This window comes from Erpetoichthys calabaricus, chromosome 9 (assembly GCF_900747795.2).
Source record: "Erpetoichthys calabaricus chromosome 9, fErpCal1.3, whole genome shotgun sequence".
Lineage (NCBI taxonomy): Eukaryota > Metazoa > Chordata > Cladistia > Polypteriformes > Polypteridae > Erpetoichthys > Erpetoichthys calabaricus.
The window spans coordinates 58462845-58479311 of record NC_041402.2 but is presented as its reverse complement, the minus strand read 5'-3'; the positions used below and the strand labels follow the sequence as shown (position 1 = coordinate 58479311).

General features: G+C 38.6%; 1 protein-coding gene across 2 annotated transcripts in view; it reads right to left on the bottom strand.

Moving 5' to 3' along the window:
* Positions 1-16467, bottom strand: part of abcc12 (ATP-binding cassette, sub-family C (CFTR/MRP), member 12) — a 133765-nt gene that overhangs the window by 47133 nt on the left and 70165 nt on the right. For both annotated transcript variants that reach the window (XM_028809643.2, XM_051932022.1), the window contains 3 exons: positions 15425-15524; positions 15268-15333; positions 3205-3297 (listed from right to left, as the gene is read on the bottom strand). In XM_028809643.2, the coding sequence (XP_028665476.2) occupies positions 3205-3297; positions 15268-15333; positions 15425-15524 (259 nt within the window). The remainder of the gene's footprint in view (positions 1-3204; positions 3298-15267; positions 15334-15424; positions 15525-16467) is intronic.

Genomic DNA, 16467 nt, shown 5'->3' with positions numbered 1-16467 from the left:
TGCTGCCAGGATGGAAGATATTTACTTTTTACTGCACGTCAGTAAAATCTTCAGAAGATAATTTACAGATGAGGTGCCTCCTTAAATGAAACATGCAGTACTGAACGTTTCCCAGGTAGTAATAATAATTTAAAAGAAAATCTTGAGATGAATATTATCTATCAGTCCAGTTTCCAAACTGGTTATCCACATTCCTATGCCAGCAAGATTTGGGGCAAGGCTCAGACATTCCTCCTATTCTCAAACATGGGAGAAAAATAGAGGGGAAAGGGCTTGGGTTGGAGGTTCAAATGCAATACTAACCACTGCATTGCCATACCACCCCACTGAACATTATGTGGCACTTACTGAAGGTACAGTTAGTGCGGATGTAGGGGGTGAATATGGCCCACAAGGCCCTGGTTGTCCTGGCTTACTCTTGCCTCACATCTGAAGCTGTTGACATTGGCCATGACTTCAGGTCATTGAGAAAAAGCAAGTTTAGAAATCTTAAAGGGTTGGACATCTGTTCCTATTCATAACTCTGTTTTAATGGTCTCATTATCAAATGTCAGGTGCCATTTGATATTATCTCATATGAAAAGCAGTGCATAAAATGTAAACATAAAATGTAACTGTAATGTTTCCTTGATTGGTATGTGAAGCACCATGTAATAATATTATGGAGGGCATTATAAAAACAACGATTGATATTACTTGGTGGAACTATAGTGAGGAGTCTTGCTGTGGAGTTTTTTGTTTCTGGTATTTTGAATTTCCTTCCACATGCAGTGAACGGTAAGGGCCTGGTACACGATGTGGTCATGGTGGGCTCTGCTCTGCTCCCCCCATGTCTTCACAATGGATTGGATGTATTAGCCAAATAAATGAAGTTCTATCTATCTATCTATCTATCTATCTATCTATCTATCTATCTATCTATCTATCTATCTATCTATCTATCTATCTGGAATAGCTTACCGATAGAAATTCGCCAGGCTAATACAGTGGAGCTCTTTAAAAAACTGCTAAAAACTCTTTACTTTAACATGGCTTTCTCATAGCTTCATTTTAGTTTAATCCTGATACTCTGTATATGCATTTAATTATCATTATCATTCCTGGTGGCTCTATAATTCGTATTAACCCCTACTTTCTCTACTGTTCTTTTACCAGTTTTCTGTGGTGGCGATCTGCACCACCACCACCTAATCAAAGGACTGTGCTGTCCCTACATTGGTGGATTAAAGGCCAGAAGTCCACATGACCATCATCATCATACCATGAGGACTGATTGAGATCATTTATGCTAGGCAGAATGCCTAGAGGGGGCTGGGTGGTCTCATTGGCTTTGAACCCCTGCAGATTTTATTTTTTTCTCCAGCCATCTGTAGATTTTTTTGCTTTTTCTGTCCTCCCTGGCCATCGGACCGTACTTTTACTCAATGTTAATTAGTGTTCCCTAATTCTATTTTCTAATTTCTTTTTTCTTTTTTCTCTTTCTTCATCATGTAAAGCACATTGAGCTACATCATTTGTATGAAAATGTGCTATATAAATATCTATCTATCTATCTATCTATCTATCTATCTATCTATCTATCTATCTATCTATCTATCTATCTATCTATCTATCTATCTATCTATCTATCTATCTATCTATCTATCTATCTATCTATCTATCTATCTATCTATCTATCTATCTATCTATCTATCATTAACTGTGATAGTTTGTACAATTCTTTTTGTGATACCTCATCATAAACAGGTTATAGTCAATAAAAGCTGGTTTTATTACTGAAACTCCTTTCTAAGAGACATTATAGAAGACTGTAACTGCTTTGCAGAGCACTTTGTTATGATGCACATTTTAGGGTTGCATAAACATACTTTAACATCATTATCTTTTGGAATATCCATTGCCTTATTGCCTTATGCTTTATTTTCTAGTCATTAATATCACCTTAAACTACACACTCCTCAAACCTCGTTGCGAGTTTCTGCATTGTCTAGCACAGTATTTAAATTAAATTGTGCTGATTTGATTTGTATTCTTGTATCCTTTGGAAAGCGCTTCATTAGATTATTCTCTAGGAAAGAAACAAAATACATTTAATTAAATGACCGATAATCCAGTTGCTTGCTTAACTGGATGATGAATTCCTCCTAACAATCATAAACATGCCTCTGTGTGCAGTTGGCTTTCTAAAATATTTACCAAGATGCAGTCTTCCAGTCAGTGAGAAGCGCGATTAAAATCAAAGCCCGTATCATTTCAAAAATGTATGCCTTACCACAGTATGCAGCACCCTCTCCCTGTTTATTGCTGTCTTTTTATTTCCTTAATGTTCCTAATTTTTCATAATTATAGTATGTAAATATGAATTTAAAACAAATAGTTTATAATGGATAAACACAGGTGCAAATAATAATGGATCCTGCACAGCAGCAGCTAATTCAAGGTCGATAATTCATTCCCAAGTAATTGTAAAAAAGAAATTACGTATAAAAGCACAGCAGCAGCATGAAACATGTCTCCATTTCATTTCTGCGAAAGGTAAGAGCTGAAAAGACTCATCTAACTGATGAGGTCAGATAGCTTAGCTTCTAGTTCTGAAGTCACTGGAGTGAGCACCACAAGGCTCCATGTTGAAGATTATAAAAAATAATGTAATGTGTTTCTTTAAAGAGTACAGATAAAGAAGCCTCATGGAACAGCAAAGCAAAAGACTGGCAATAACCATTTTTGATAAAATGTCACTGAAGGTGTGCATGCGCCTGAAGATCTGCCTTCAATTACAGCTGTATTGCCACTGTGCATGAGGCCAATATCAAATGGTAATAGTCGAATGTATCAGTTAAATATGACCCTGTCATTAAAGAGACACTTTGGACATTGTTGAAGTGTAAACAGTAAAGCTGTCACAGGTCTTTGAATATACTGTACTGTAGATTGGGTGGAATCTCACTTAGCACAGAACAGACAGGCTTAGGAGGCAGAACTATCATTCATGCACGAAAGACAGCAATGGCTGCTATGCAGCAGAGATGCAATAAATTCTAACACTTTATAATCAGGTCTCATGTAAGGAAAGGATTTGTTTGACCCTTATCTTTGTAAATCAGTCATTTGTACAAGGCCTATTGTAAATATTTGGACACATTCAATACCTGAAGACTTCTCATTGTCATATACAGTTTCATGCCTATCTTGTCCGCTACTTACCTCCACAGGCTTTTATGTAACAGTGGTATGATTTTAATGTGACTGAACCTTCCTGCATGGTTTCTTTTTTAACAAGCTGGTTCTTGTCGTCCTCTGAAAGCACAATAAATGATATATTAATAGGCTTTATCCTTTCTTCAGGGAAAACAGGATAAATATATTATAGGATGGCATCACACATTTAGCATAACATGACCACTCAATTAAAGAAATGGCTGCATTAATATGTATCTGATAAAGGAGAAATAGTTCAAGTTAAATTCAAGATATAAAAAAAACCCAAATAAATATAAAAGTACAGTTTTAATGATGTGTTCCTGAGATGGAGAGGATGGAGAAAAATATATAGAAGTAAGGGATGACAAAGTAGGGGAGCACAGCCAGAGTTAGGGAAAAGTGTGCAAGATCAGAGCCCTTAGAGAAAATGTAGTTTCTACAAAACATATCATAAATAAAATGTTTCAAAGAGTCACAAGGTCAGTTGTGTGATGTTGAAATGTCCAGAAACACCAATACAGCAACGTTGTTAGAGGCCTAATGAAGGCAATGCAGTGGCTTCTGTTGCCCCAAGCAGTGGCCGATAGGAACGGCAGCTCTGGAGTATGAATGGCTGTTTATGGTAATCAGAGATCATATATTAGCAAAAAAAAAAGTCTTCTAAGAAAGAAAAATATAAAATATAAAATGTGAAAATTACATTTAATGGACTGAGAAAGGGACTGACTGGGATGTGCTTTTCTTTCTTGGTGATGTCCTTAGGGTGAGCATCACTTGTCTAGTTGTGTAATGCTCATGTTAGAAAAGGCTACAAAAAATAAGAATCGTGTCATAAATAATTTATCAGGAGATGATGGGAGTTAAAGGATAAGCTGAATTTGTTATCTTTGAACAGGCTAAAGGCTGAAATACTGGGAAGTCAAGGAGAGAAAGCCAGTCATCAAACCCAAAGAATTACATCAGAAATAAAAGTCAATGAATCAAAGGAGTGATTTATACTTATCTAATTGCCTATCACTAATGAATTACTAATCAAAGACAATTTATCCAAAAACTTGGATAGTGGGGTTACTGCACTACATTTTAAATATCAGCGACATGATACCACCATAAACAATATGGCTCCAGCCATCAAAATGTTCCTTAAACCCTTCTACACTAATTGGGTTTTGGTATTATTGCACCTAAATTACATACCCAAAAATAAACGTCATTGCTCATTTATTATAATAACGGGCCTGCTGAAGAGCAGCGAGTACAACATTTCAATATTATATAATTAAAAACCTTTGTTTATACCAATATCAACTAAATTAAACACAAAGAAAATTTAGTGCTTTATGGATTTCTCTCCAAAGAAACTGTATTTTACAGTATATTATAACCCAGACATTTTGTAATGCAAAACTCTGGAATCAAGTATCTTTAGTGACTCCATCTGTCAGCTATCATTGTGCCAAATTTAGATGTCGTATCCCATAGCACAGCAAAGTTGTACTGCTTGGCACAAGGTGTCCCCTTTTTTGGAAACATGTCATCTTCTTGCACCCAAACGTTCAATCAAAACTTGTATGGCAGTTGCAGTTGTGTATGTTTGATATTTTCTAGAAAAAAATATACACACACACACACAAACAAACACTTTATATCACTCTTAAGCAGCAAGCAAACAATTTGTAACTGTATACGTATAACCATTTACTCATCCAAACCTTTGCTTTTAAAATTATTTTTTATTTCAGTTCTTGGAACAATTTTCATTTACCACTAGGAAATTTAAATTTTGCACACTAGATTAGAGTTTCTGTGTTGCAGTACTTCTGCCTTCTGTTTCAGTTGCCCTGTAGGAGTTCTGTATCTTATTTATTTCTCTTGTTTTTTTCTTGCATTTCACATCTGTAATAAACTAAGTACACACATTTTCATTCCAGTGCTGGATTACAGGGCAGGAAACAATCGGGCCTGAGCCTGAGCCAGTCATACAAGCACATACACCTAAACTGGTGTTTCTAGGCCACTTTTGAGTTGCAGTGGGATGGCGCACATGGGACTTTGTGGTATAATCCTGTAACACCACCAAAAAGTCTGTTTAAATTTCCCTTGAATCCCCCTCACTCCTTAGCCTCTGTTTGAGTTTATTTCCCTTTTGTAATTGCACTCGTTTTTTCTTTTCCAGTGGTTGCCATTGGTGGGGGAGCAGGGTGAAGCAAGCATGATTAGAAACAGAGTAAAGAATATTGCACAGTGCTGTTTATCCCTTCATTGGTGGGGGAGATAATACTGTGAACAAGTCACTTGCTGAAACTGCGAGCAGCGTATGACAGTGACATTCGATCAGGTGGGGTAGGGGGGATAAGGGGATCTTCACGTGAAAGTTCAAGAAGCTCAAGTACAGTATAACTGTTACTCATGGATAAGCTAAGAAACATTGCCAGTGTACTCTAAGTTAAAATCGAAAGAGCACTGCTCAGTAAACTAACGGGCAGCAGACGGCCTCCAGGTATGGTTATTGAACCCATGACACTTGAACAGTAAAAGTGCACACCGCAATGCTTCAAAGTCATACTAAACAGTACTTACAAATCAAGTTTAGCCTCAAGTCCTTCGTTAAACATCTCATTCTCAATAAAGTCAAAACTTTCTTCAGAATCTAACTAACGTAACGATGAAAGGCTACTATTTGTGTTGCTGTGTACGTGACATGTAGTACAAATGACCAATCACAGACTTCATCATTACAACATTAGAATATTCTGAACCTCAGCTCTCCAATGGTAATGAGCCTTTCACTGTATGCAGTTCGACATAGAAGGGATATCTGATAAAAGCTGAGTAAATTATGACAGGTGGAAATTAAGTTTTTGGCTTTATAAAACAGTGAATAAAGGACTGCATACATATCCATATATATATATACTAGCCATGTGTGCCCAACTACGTTGCGCGTGTTAAAGTTGTCTGTGAAGGGCTCCTTGTTTAAACGCGGCTGCCAGTCGTGAACTGGGCCCTTCGTTGCACAGCATTATGATTTTTTATAAGGGAAACAATATTACAAAAGAAAACCCTTGGACATTAATTCGATAGGAACGGCCTACTCGGAATCACTGTCCGAATAGTAATTATGTGGTGGTGGAGGAGCATTTCTGCTTCTCTGCGTTCACAGTCCGTCTCGTTTTCACGACGCTGTCGTTTCCTCTCACGATCTCTTCTCAACTTTTCTCCAATCTTGCAGGTTGCTTTGTGGCAATCCAAAGAGTAAGGCAATATACACGGAGCAATGGTTATAAAAGGGGGACACATAGGTATCCAGGCTCTTTAAAGCATAAATAGGGATCACTTCACTGACATGTGAGCAAGCCATGGTACAACTGTGAGACACGCAGCACTCGCTGGCTACAACGTAACAATAATAATTTCCGGAAGGTGCTGTTACGTTGTCATTCATTTTACCCACTGTCTTTCTTTCATTCATATGTTACGTAGGCACGTACCTTTTATCTTCAGCAATCTCATTCTCTAACCAGGCCTCAGGAGCTAATCAGCGTAACACTGTCCACCACCCCTTTCGTTATTCCGGCACATTGTTGACATCCGTGAGTAACAACAACGTACTAAACTGGAAGGTGGTCTACGCATGCGTGGAATTCGCAGACAAACAAAGATCAAGATCCAAATGAAGATTATATATAAAGATTAGTTAATTTAAAGCACAACAATTTGTTTAGTTTGAATGTCTGTGTTTTGAGGTGCGACTGGAGTACTACAGTCTTCAGTAGTATAAGCCTGGAGGAGATTCTTAATGCAATGCCTATGTTTTAGCTGTTTCTCTACTGCCATCTAGTGCTTCTTCTTCTAATTCATTCGTGGACAAACAAAGATCAAGATCCATATGAAGATTATATATAGAGATATCTTTGGGTGCAAGTTTCTTTATGTCTTAAATTAATCCTGGTGATTTATGGGCATTTTACAAAAAAAAAATACAAGCAAATAACAGGAACAATTAAACAAAATGCGGCAATCAAACATAATGGTTCATAAACTTGTTTCCTCTCAGGCAAGGACAAAAACAACAATAACATCAGTGATCATTAACTTCACGCACACTAACTAGTGAGTCATGTTCTAACGCCCTCAGCCCAGATGATTAGCAAGGTGTGAACAAGCAAATCCCTGAATGTTGACATTCCTGGAGTGGTTCATTTAGGATTTTTATTAGTTCAATGTGAGAAAGAGTCTAATGACTAGGTTGGTGATATCAAACTTTTAAATTTCACAATATTTTCAGTGTGGAATTAGCTTTCGACTGATTTTCTCGTTAGTGCAATAATTGTATAGGTCAGTTAATAAACTGAAGCTTATTAAATTTCAGTTTGCACCTCCTGTTTTTGCTGTGAACAGACCTCTAATACCAATGGCTTTTAGGAGGCCGTACAGGCCCAGCCTCCCTAATACGTGAGTGAAACAATGTGCAACAGTTAAATTCTAAGAGTCGTATTTATACTTTTATTCTATTGGATAACACTATACACTCTGTGTTTAAAAAATACTTTTTAAATGACTACAACATTGTCTCCTAATCTATATTTTCTGTAATCAATTTCTTAGCAGAATTGCAAGAAAGGGAAGCCTCCCCTGGCATCAACAAACACAAAGTTCAGACAAGCTATGAATTTAACATTAGCTCACTGCTGAGCAAAGGCATGCAGATAAACACACTCGGTATCTTCACATCTGGACAAGCTGCAGTCCCTAATCCGCTTAAATAGCATGTTATACTGGGAACGTGGGTCCAAATTCTGTGAGAAGGAAATTAACCCATTGTACTAAAATACTTCTTCACTGTGTTCTGTATTTCACATTTAAAAGTACATTATCCAAAAAAACGTACCCACACACTGTTACAGATGTACTATGTTGTATGGGTGGATATTATCTAGCATATACTGTGGCTTGAAAATATTTTTTATTATTAATATCTAACAAAATAAATGTTTAAACAGTTCTTTACCTATTTAATTTTAAATTTGTTGCCACCTCCAGAGGTTAATTGATAATAAAAACCATCTGAGACAGTTTACAGCTTAATTACGACCTACCTATTTAATGACCGCAGACTTACGACCCTCTCTCCGACAAGTCAGTATTGTACGCTTTGGCGCCTCAGTGTAAAGCATTTCATTTCACATCACCCGGTCTCAGTCTCAGTCTTGTTCCTGCAGCCGATCAGCATTCACCTAGACACGTGTGTGAAGTTTACGCGTCCGCACGTTCTGAGCCCGGTGTGTTATGTTTTTTGATTCTTTTTCTGCTCAGTCAGTGTGCCGGCACATGATCTACCCTGCTGACTTGGTTATATTTTTCTGTCACAAGAAGTCGAGAGGTCCTCCTGCAGCTACAATGAGGCTGTGAATATGAAAAAATGAAAAAGGGGGAGAAGAAAATCTCCATGGGTGGAATCTACCGTGACGCCTCTCAATTCAGCCTGCAGCTGAAAAATCTTCAGTGTGCAAAGGGATCTCCAAGTGAACCATGCCGTGCTACTTCTTCTGCTACTGCTGCTGCTGCACCTTTCTTCTTTCAGTTCACTCAAAAATAATGCACCCAGAATGGAGGGGCACATAGCAGGGGCTCTGCTAGCGGCTCCTTGCTTATCGATCAATTCGCTTAATAAGCTAGTTGTAGGAATAAAGCTTGTCATTAAGTGACGAGTGCCTGTCTTTGTATATCTTTTCCTTCTTGTTTGTTTGAAACTACATTTGTACATCTTTTGAAACCGGAGAAAATTCTGACAAAGCTGAACTGGTGTGTGTGTGTGTGCTTGAGCTGTTTTATTTGTGTGTCAGAGGCTAAAGAGACACAACAAGAGGAAGATATAAGATGTAGACCCCCTCTCTGCCATTTCCCATCCTGAGGAGACCATCTCTCTCAATTGCAGTATTCAGGTAGGCCATGCTGCCTGGCCCTATGCAGGTGATGAGCAGGCTAAGAAAAGAATTGAGTATAATTACAAGAAACTACAAGCCTGAAACTACACATCTACCACTATCAGGCTGCTTGGTTTGTAAAGCTATATTATATTTGCTTTTGTTTATGGCACTAGTTATAATATTTAAAGATTAATACTTACTATACAGTAATCTCTCGCTACTTCGTGGTTCACTTTTCGCGGATTCACGACTTCGCGGATTTTATATGTAAGCATATCTAAATATATAACGCAGATTTTTCGCTGCTTCATGGGTTTCTGCGGACAATGGGTATTTTTACTTCTGGTACTTGCTTCCTCAGTTGGTTTGCCCATTTGATTTCATACAAGAGATGCTATTGGCGGATAGCTGAGAAGCTACCCAATCAGAGCACGCAGTTAAGTTCCTGTGTGCTGCTGATTGGCTCAGCGACGGAGTGTTGCATTAACCAGGAAGTCTCATCTCACTCATTCAGCATTAACGTGCTCCTGCTTCAGGGGCTGTGTCCAAGCGCCAACAGAAGATGCAAATGATTGCAGAAAAGGTAAAAGTTTTGGATATGTTGAAGGAAGGGAACAGCTGCACCGCTGCAGGACACCATTACGGCATCAATGAGTCCACGATTCTTTTTATTTAAAAAGGAGGATAAGCATATAAGATCTACAGCCGCAGTGTCCTTTAACCAGGGCGCAAAACGAGTTGCAAGTGGACGTGATAAGGCAGTAGTCTGGATGGAATCTGCTTTAGGAATCTTTGCAACAAGGTTGACGACGTTATGACCGCCTACAAGCTGCTACGTATACTTCGCTATACAGTAAGTATAAACTTATCTACCGATTTCATATTGCTTAGCAGTTGTCCCTGTTATTAATAGAGTAAAGGGTGGGTTGTAAACAATACAGGGAGGGTTTAAAAACGTCCAAATACACGTTAAATCATTAAATAAATATGGTGTCCCTACTTCGCGGAAATTCAGTTATCGCGGTCGGCCTTGGAACCTATCTCCCGCGATAAGTGAGGGATTACTGTATATAATCCACCTTAATTAAACAATAAGTGTCTGTGTCCATCTATACTAGTTGCTATTTCTCTGTCATTCCAAATGATGACACATCACAAACATTTTTAGCAATAATATGCATTGTATTTGTAATTCCAATTAAAGGCACATCACAAATTTTAACACTGCTCGGCAAATGGCATATAACAAAGACATATACATTGCATGATACACTGCAAGAATTAACACCGAGGTCTACATTGATTACTTAGATTTCAGCTTGTCTTAGATGGGTAGCTTAGCTGTACATGAATAAATGTATAACATTCTCTCCTGTCTGTTATGGTACTCTGCCTAATTAGCTGGGTTTACAGATGTAAATGAAAGGTGGAAGTAATGAACTACAGTGCCTGACAGTATTATAAGAATATGGTATTTGATGCATTCTGTTTAGGTCTATATACTAAAGAGTATAAAGGGGAGAAAAAGGTCACCCTAGGCCCCTACCACGACAAAACAAAGTTAAGATGACAAATGGTCATGAGACTCTTTAGAACAGGTTGCATTAGCACTCGGGTCAGCACCATGAGGGAACACCACACCCCTTATTTGTGAGGATTCTCCATAGGTTAGAAGGTAATGGAAAGACTATGGAATTTAGTATAATGGAAAAAGAGCCCCCAGGAGAACAGCTGCCTCACTACTGTCTATAGTAATGGACAGGTGACTTGCGGTTGTCTGTTCTCTGAGGTTTGAAGTCACAAAGACACAATGGGCCATAGTCCCTGGAGTAGTTCAAGGCCAGGGCTTAAAAGCTCCTTCTAACCACAAAACAGATGAACTTGAAGTTGGGTGCTGGGTAGAACAAGGGTTCAACTGATGGGAGAAAGAGTTTAGAATAAGTATGTAAAGCTAATGGAGAGTGATGTTGGAGAATGTGTTAAATTAATTGGACATGTGTGTTAAGCGCCCTATTAGATAAACAGGAACGCAACGTTTATGTTTAGGCTTTTAGTTAGGCCCAGTGATGTAGACAGTTTGGTTAGTTTATTTGATACATTTATCCTCTGTGGTATAGCAGGTCTGCGGCTTAGAAGAAAAGGCCAGTTTTAAAATAAATAATCACCGGTTAAAGAGGGGGCGTGGTGGTGTGGCCGGAGCGGTTCTCGGACACAACGTGGTGTGGGTGTTTCCTTACTTAAGTGCACAGGTGAGGAATTGTCTGTATCCATAACTGATGCCGGCAGCTGCTAATCGCTGCACCTGTGCCACATCCACATTATAAATAGGAGAAACACAAGTGCGGAGGGGGAGAAGAAAGATCCGAAAAGTGAACGGAGGTTAAAGGAGGAAGAACAGACAGCTGGTCTGCGAGTGAGTGAGCGAGCGAGGGCAGGCTCGCTGATAAGAGCAAGCAGCTGTGAGGAGAACCCCTCAGGAGTGTTAGGCCGACACTCGGGGGCAGCAAGAAGTGGTCGCTCTTGCTGAGCGCTTTAGAGGAGTAGGAGGGATCAGAAGGCTGTTGACTCGCAGCATAAAGCCACGGAAGGCAACAGGAGTCGGAGGCTCGGGAGGTGGAAGCCCCAGCATGAGTGGCCTGGTCACTGGGGAACCCAACTCTCGGTCTGGTAAGAGCCCTATGGAGCCAGGGACCTAAAGGTGACCAGACGAGAAGGAGAAGGTCAGCTGCAGGTTGGACGACTCCCCTGGTACATGGCCTGGATGGGAGAAGCAGGGGAGCTGCCAGCTGAAGAAGGCACTGGGTTTTGTTTTTTAAAGGACTGCTTCCAGCCATTGTTTTAACCTCGTTTCATTTATTGGATTTTAACCTCCACATTTCACTTGTTTTTAATGGATTATTTATTTATAGACATTTTGATTGCACTGCACTATTTATCTGGACACTGTTTTGGTTTTGTTCATTTGTAATGAAAGCACATTTGCACTTTTGCACCTTTTCCCTTGCTTTGTTTGGTGTCCTCATTGTCCAGCTCATCCGGTTACATTACTGGCAGTGTTGGGTTCAAAAGAGCTCCCAAAAAGGAAGTGAGAGCTTGTGTTTTATATTCAGTTTGCATTTTTATGATAAAACACTCCTTTTATAGCATTTTGATCTCTTTGATGGTCACTCAGGATTAGAGAAAATGGATTAAGAGGGCCTTCCCAAACGGTCATTTTAACATTCATAACATAAGATTACCAAACCTGTTTAATCCAGTTTTTAAAGTCACAAAGGGTTGGAGCCTATCGTGGCAACATAAAGCAGAACATGGCCCAGGACCAGGCAAACTAGTCCATTACAGGACCTTTTCACACACACACTCACACTCACGCTAACAGAGGGCCTAAATTGGTATTGCTAATTAACCTAATCTGCACATCATTGGATATGTTAGTGGAAGATTCATGCAGAACTTGCAAACTCTGTACAGGCACTGACTGGGTGCAGGATTCAAGGCTTGGATACTCGATTAAAGGTTTACAAAATTACTAAAGCTTCAGAAGCTGCTATTGTGAATCATTCAGCAAAACTAGCTTATTTGAAACAGCATGATTAATGACTTTAATTTTTTTTTTGTTTACTACTGTATAGGGACCACTTAAGAAGAACATCAACAACATTGAGAAAGTCTCAGTAATCCAGCCAAAGGCAGTGTTTATATTTCTTCAGATAAAACTGTTTCATTAAAGTCACTGAAGCTTTAATTAAGCATTTACTTATCATTGCATTGTAAAGTCTCTCATCTGAGAAGACACATCTAATGATCTCTTGCACGCTGATGAGGACTATGGCTGTTCCCCAGTGGACGTAGGTATCTTGACCTCTCTTTATATTTATATACTGTACTAATTTACTAAGCTGATGCTCAAGAAGAGAAGCTTGCAGATATGTAAAAGAATTCTACTTCAAGCCCATCACTTATGCAACTCTCTCCTTCACTAATTAACTTGCCTACAAATTTAATTGAAAGACTTTTTTTTTGTGAATTGTCATCTGTAAGGCCTACAAATTGCAAAAATATATATTATGCAGCTTTAATATTGTTTAGTTTGGCATTAAAAAATCCATCTTTTAGGAAAAAAGTAGCTGCATTTTCAAATGTTCACTTGAGCTCTGTTTTCTTCCACTGCATTTAACCATTTCTGACATCCAGCCTCCCCCAGTCATCCCCCACAACCCTTTCCTCTGCAATTAACTGGGGAGACCATTTAGCAATGGATATGCATATTTCATTACTATGTCCACCCGCCCATCCACTTCTTAACCTAGAGCAAGGGAGTCAAACTTGTGTTTATTGAGGACCAAACATAACACTCCTGCCACATTTCCTTTACACACAAGACACAGGTACCTCTTTGCTCATCACAGCCATATATGTGGCCTCACATCGCCCTTCAAACTGTCCTCCCTCTTTATTACCTTTTCTTTTTTTTGGACATTACAGTGAGTTAACAAAGCTACAATCAGCCATGCGACCAAAATCAACACTGAGTGAAAAAGTGACGTCAAGTGAGAGTTGTAGCTCCAAAGTACATCCAATATGCAACACTACTTTAAAAAAATCCAGATGTAAATGCATTGGTGATGGATCACACACACCATATTCGTAGTTGGCCAAAAAGAGATAGTGATCACGTTTAAAATGAGCAGAAATGCAAATGTGTTTTCTATCCTCATACAACAACTGAGTTGGCAGAAAAGACAAAGGAATCATGCAGGGCTGCACTAGCAATCATGTAATAGCTGTGCAGCTTTAAAAAGTGAGCACAGTGGCATGAATGAAGTTCAGCTACCATCTGCTTCTTGTGTCTGTCACGTGTTTTGCATCATGCCCAGAACACTACAATTCTTTATGGTGATATGACATGTCACTGGCTTTTCCCTTTTTGTGCAGCCAGTTTCCATTTTAACTTCAGGCAGTAGCTGCAGTATAGTGTGCTGTGCAGATAAATGCAAGCAGACACTGGAGACACCTTTTGATATCAGGTGTAAATATAAATTTTATATAGATACAAATCTGTACATGAATGATATCTGTGGCCAAATGTAACATGTTTGGAATATTAGTTTAGACCACTTTAAAGAGGGCCAAGGACCAAGCCTACTTTAGTTGTTCAGTTGTCCTCACAGGTGGTGCAGTGGTAGTGCTGCTGTGGAAGATTGTGGGTTCGCTTCCCGGTTCCTCCCTGTGTGGATAGTGCTTTGAGTACCGAGAAAAGCGCTATATAAATATAATGAATTATTATTATTATTAAGGGGTCTCTAAGAGGTGGATGATCACATGCATACATCCAACTCACTTAATCCCAACACTCAGGGTCGCAAGGAACCATAGGCTATAGAAACAGCTCCATTACAGGACACACTCATACAGTACATAAGACAGATGCATTAGCTCATTTTAGAGACGTCAGTTAACCTAATGTGCACATCTTCGCCATAAATGATGGAAGTGGATTTACTGGATAAAATCCTTACGGACACAGAAGGCACATGCAAATTCCAAAAATAAATTGTTAAGAGCAAAAGTATTTGCATCAGACAGTAACTGGATGAAAGATTTATAACATATATGGATCATCATAAAATTATTCAAGTTGCTAAATGACGTAAGGTGGGAAAATAGCAAAAACATACTTATGAAGGTGGCAAGTGCAAAGCAGAATGCACAGTATATAATGAAACAACAGAGGATTCCAAAACTTACTAAGTTACAGATTTGGTCATCACAGGTTATTCAAACACTTTCCACACTTTTAGTGCACACAAAGTAAAAGCACTTTGAACATCTGGAAGATTTGTTTAGCCAGCAGCCAATTTGGTTTATTTATGTATTCAGTTGCTACTTGCAGTACAGTACATCTGGTAAAATATCTCTAGGTCAAACTTATTTTTGCTGCATATTTTTAAACAAAAATGTCAAGAAAACAAGTAAACTTTAAAGGAGAACATGCACATAAATGAAATGAATGGTGTTGTGTTTGTCTTTTAAAGTTTTTTTTTCAGCTTAGCTAATTATTATAAATGTCACAACAAATGCATTTTTCAATAGGATGGGTATGCGTAGTATTTAAAAATGCAAGTTTTGAACAAACCTTTTTTATCCACTAATTTTTTGTTGTTCTGGTTTTCTATGGAAAAATCATCTGATGCTTCAAAAGCTGAAAAGAGAGAAAGACATGGAAAGATTTCTTTATGTATATTTCAGCTTCTATGCTGTATGTTGCCACTCTGCATCATGGGAATACTTACCAGGGTTTTCAATTCCATTCTTCATGGGAGCCACAGACTTCTTCTCTGGGCTGAGAGTTGATTGTGTTGATTGCTTGAAAGACTTCTCTTCCTTTATTTCCTTCAAAAATATATTTAAAAATTTTCACTGTTAATCTTTGAATTGGACTTGTATTATTCTTTTTCAGTTTGTTTTAGAGACTGGAACAGTCTACCTTCTTGGAGAACTGAGTGATTTAGTAATCATTAGATATGAGGAAAAAAAGAAAAGAAAAGAAAAAATCAATACAGCATAGTATTGCAATTTTCTTTTTCCTTTTTTATTTACAACATATCGTCAGTACACTAAGGCAGTGATTCCCAACCTGTTCTATGCCAAGCAACCCCAAGAAAATGTCTGATTGCACCCCATACAATAGCAATATTGCATTTGAAGATGAAGAAGTCAGATTTCTCATATTTGAACCCCAAATTAAACCACACACAGTACTGCTGGTGAATACTGTACATTGGACTCCCAACAATAAGCTTTTAACTCAGTGCATACAAATTTAAATACCAATTGAGTATTTTACCTTTTTAAATCTCACTAATTTTGTAACTGTGTCCCCCTTGAAGCTAGACACTTGGCTGACAATCCGAGGGTCGGGGTATTCTGCAAAGCATCAAACGCTGCAAGGAAACAACACACTTAGCAACAATCGAGGGGTGTGGGGATTGGAGAAGCAATGGGTGCTGGTGCAATGAAGCAAACACAATAAGCTTTGTCTCCCAATAACACCTGCACTGCAGTTTAAAAGTAGATGGGCCAGGACCACCAGCAGGAGAGATGAGCTGAGGGTAAGCAGCAGGTGTTGCATCCAATTCAGTCCCCCTGGCAAAAATGTCTATCAAACCTTGGACTCACTGACATTTCACGATCAGGGTTTGCACAGAAATCAATTCTAGACCTCACCCTTCTCAAAATTTCATTCTTTTAAAAAATGTTATTTGCCTTTATGAATGCTCTACCTGCAGCTAAAACGCATATTTTCTTGCACGCACATTGCTTGATTTTTTTAATT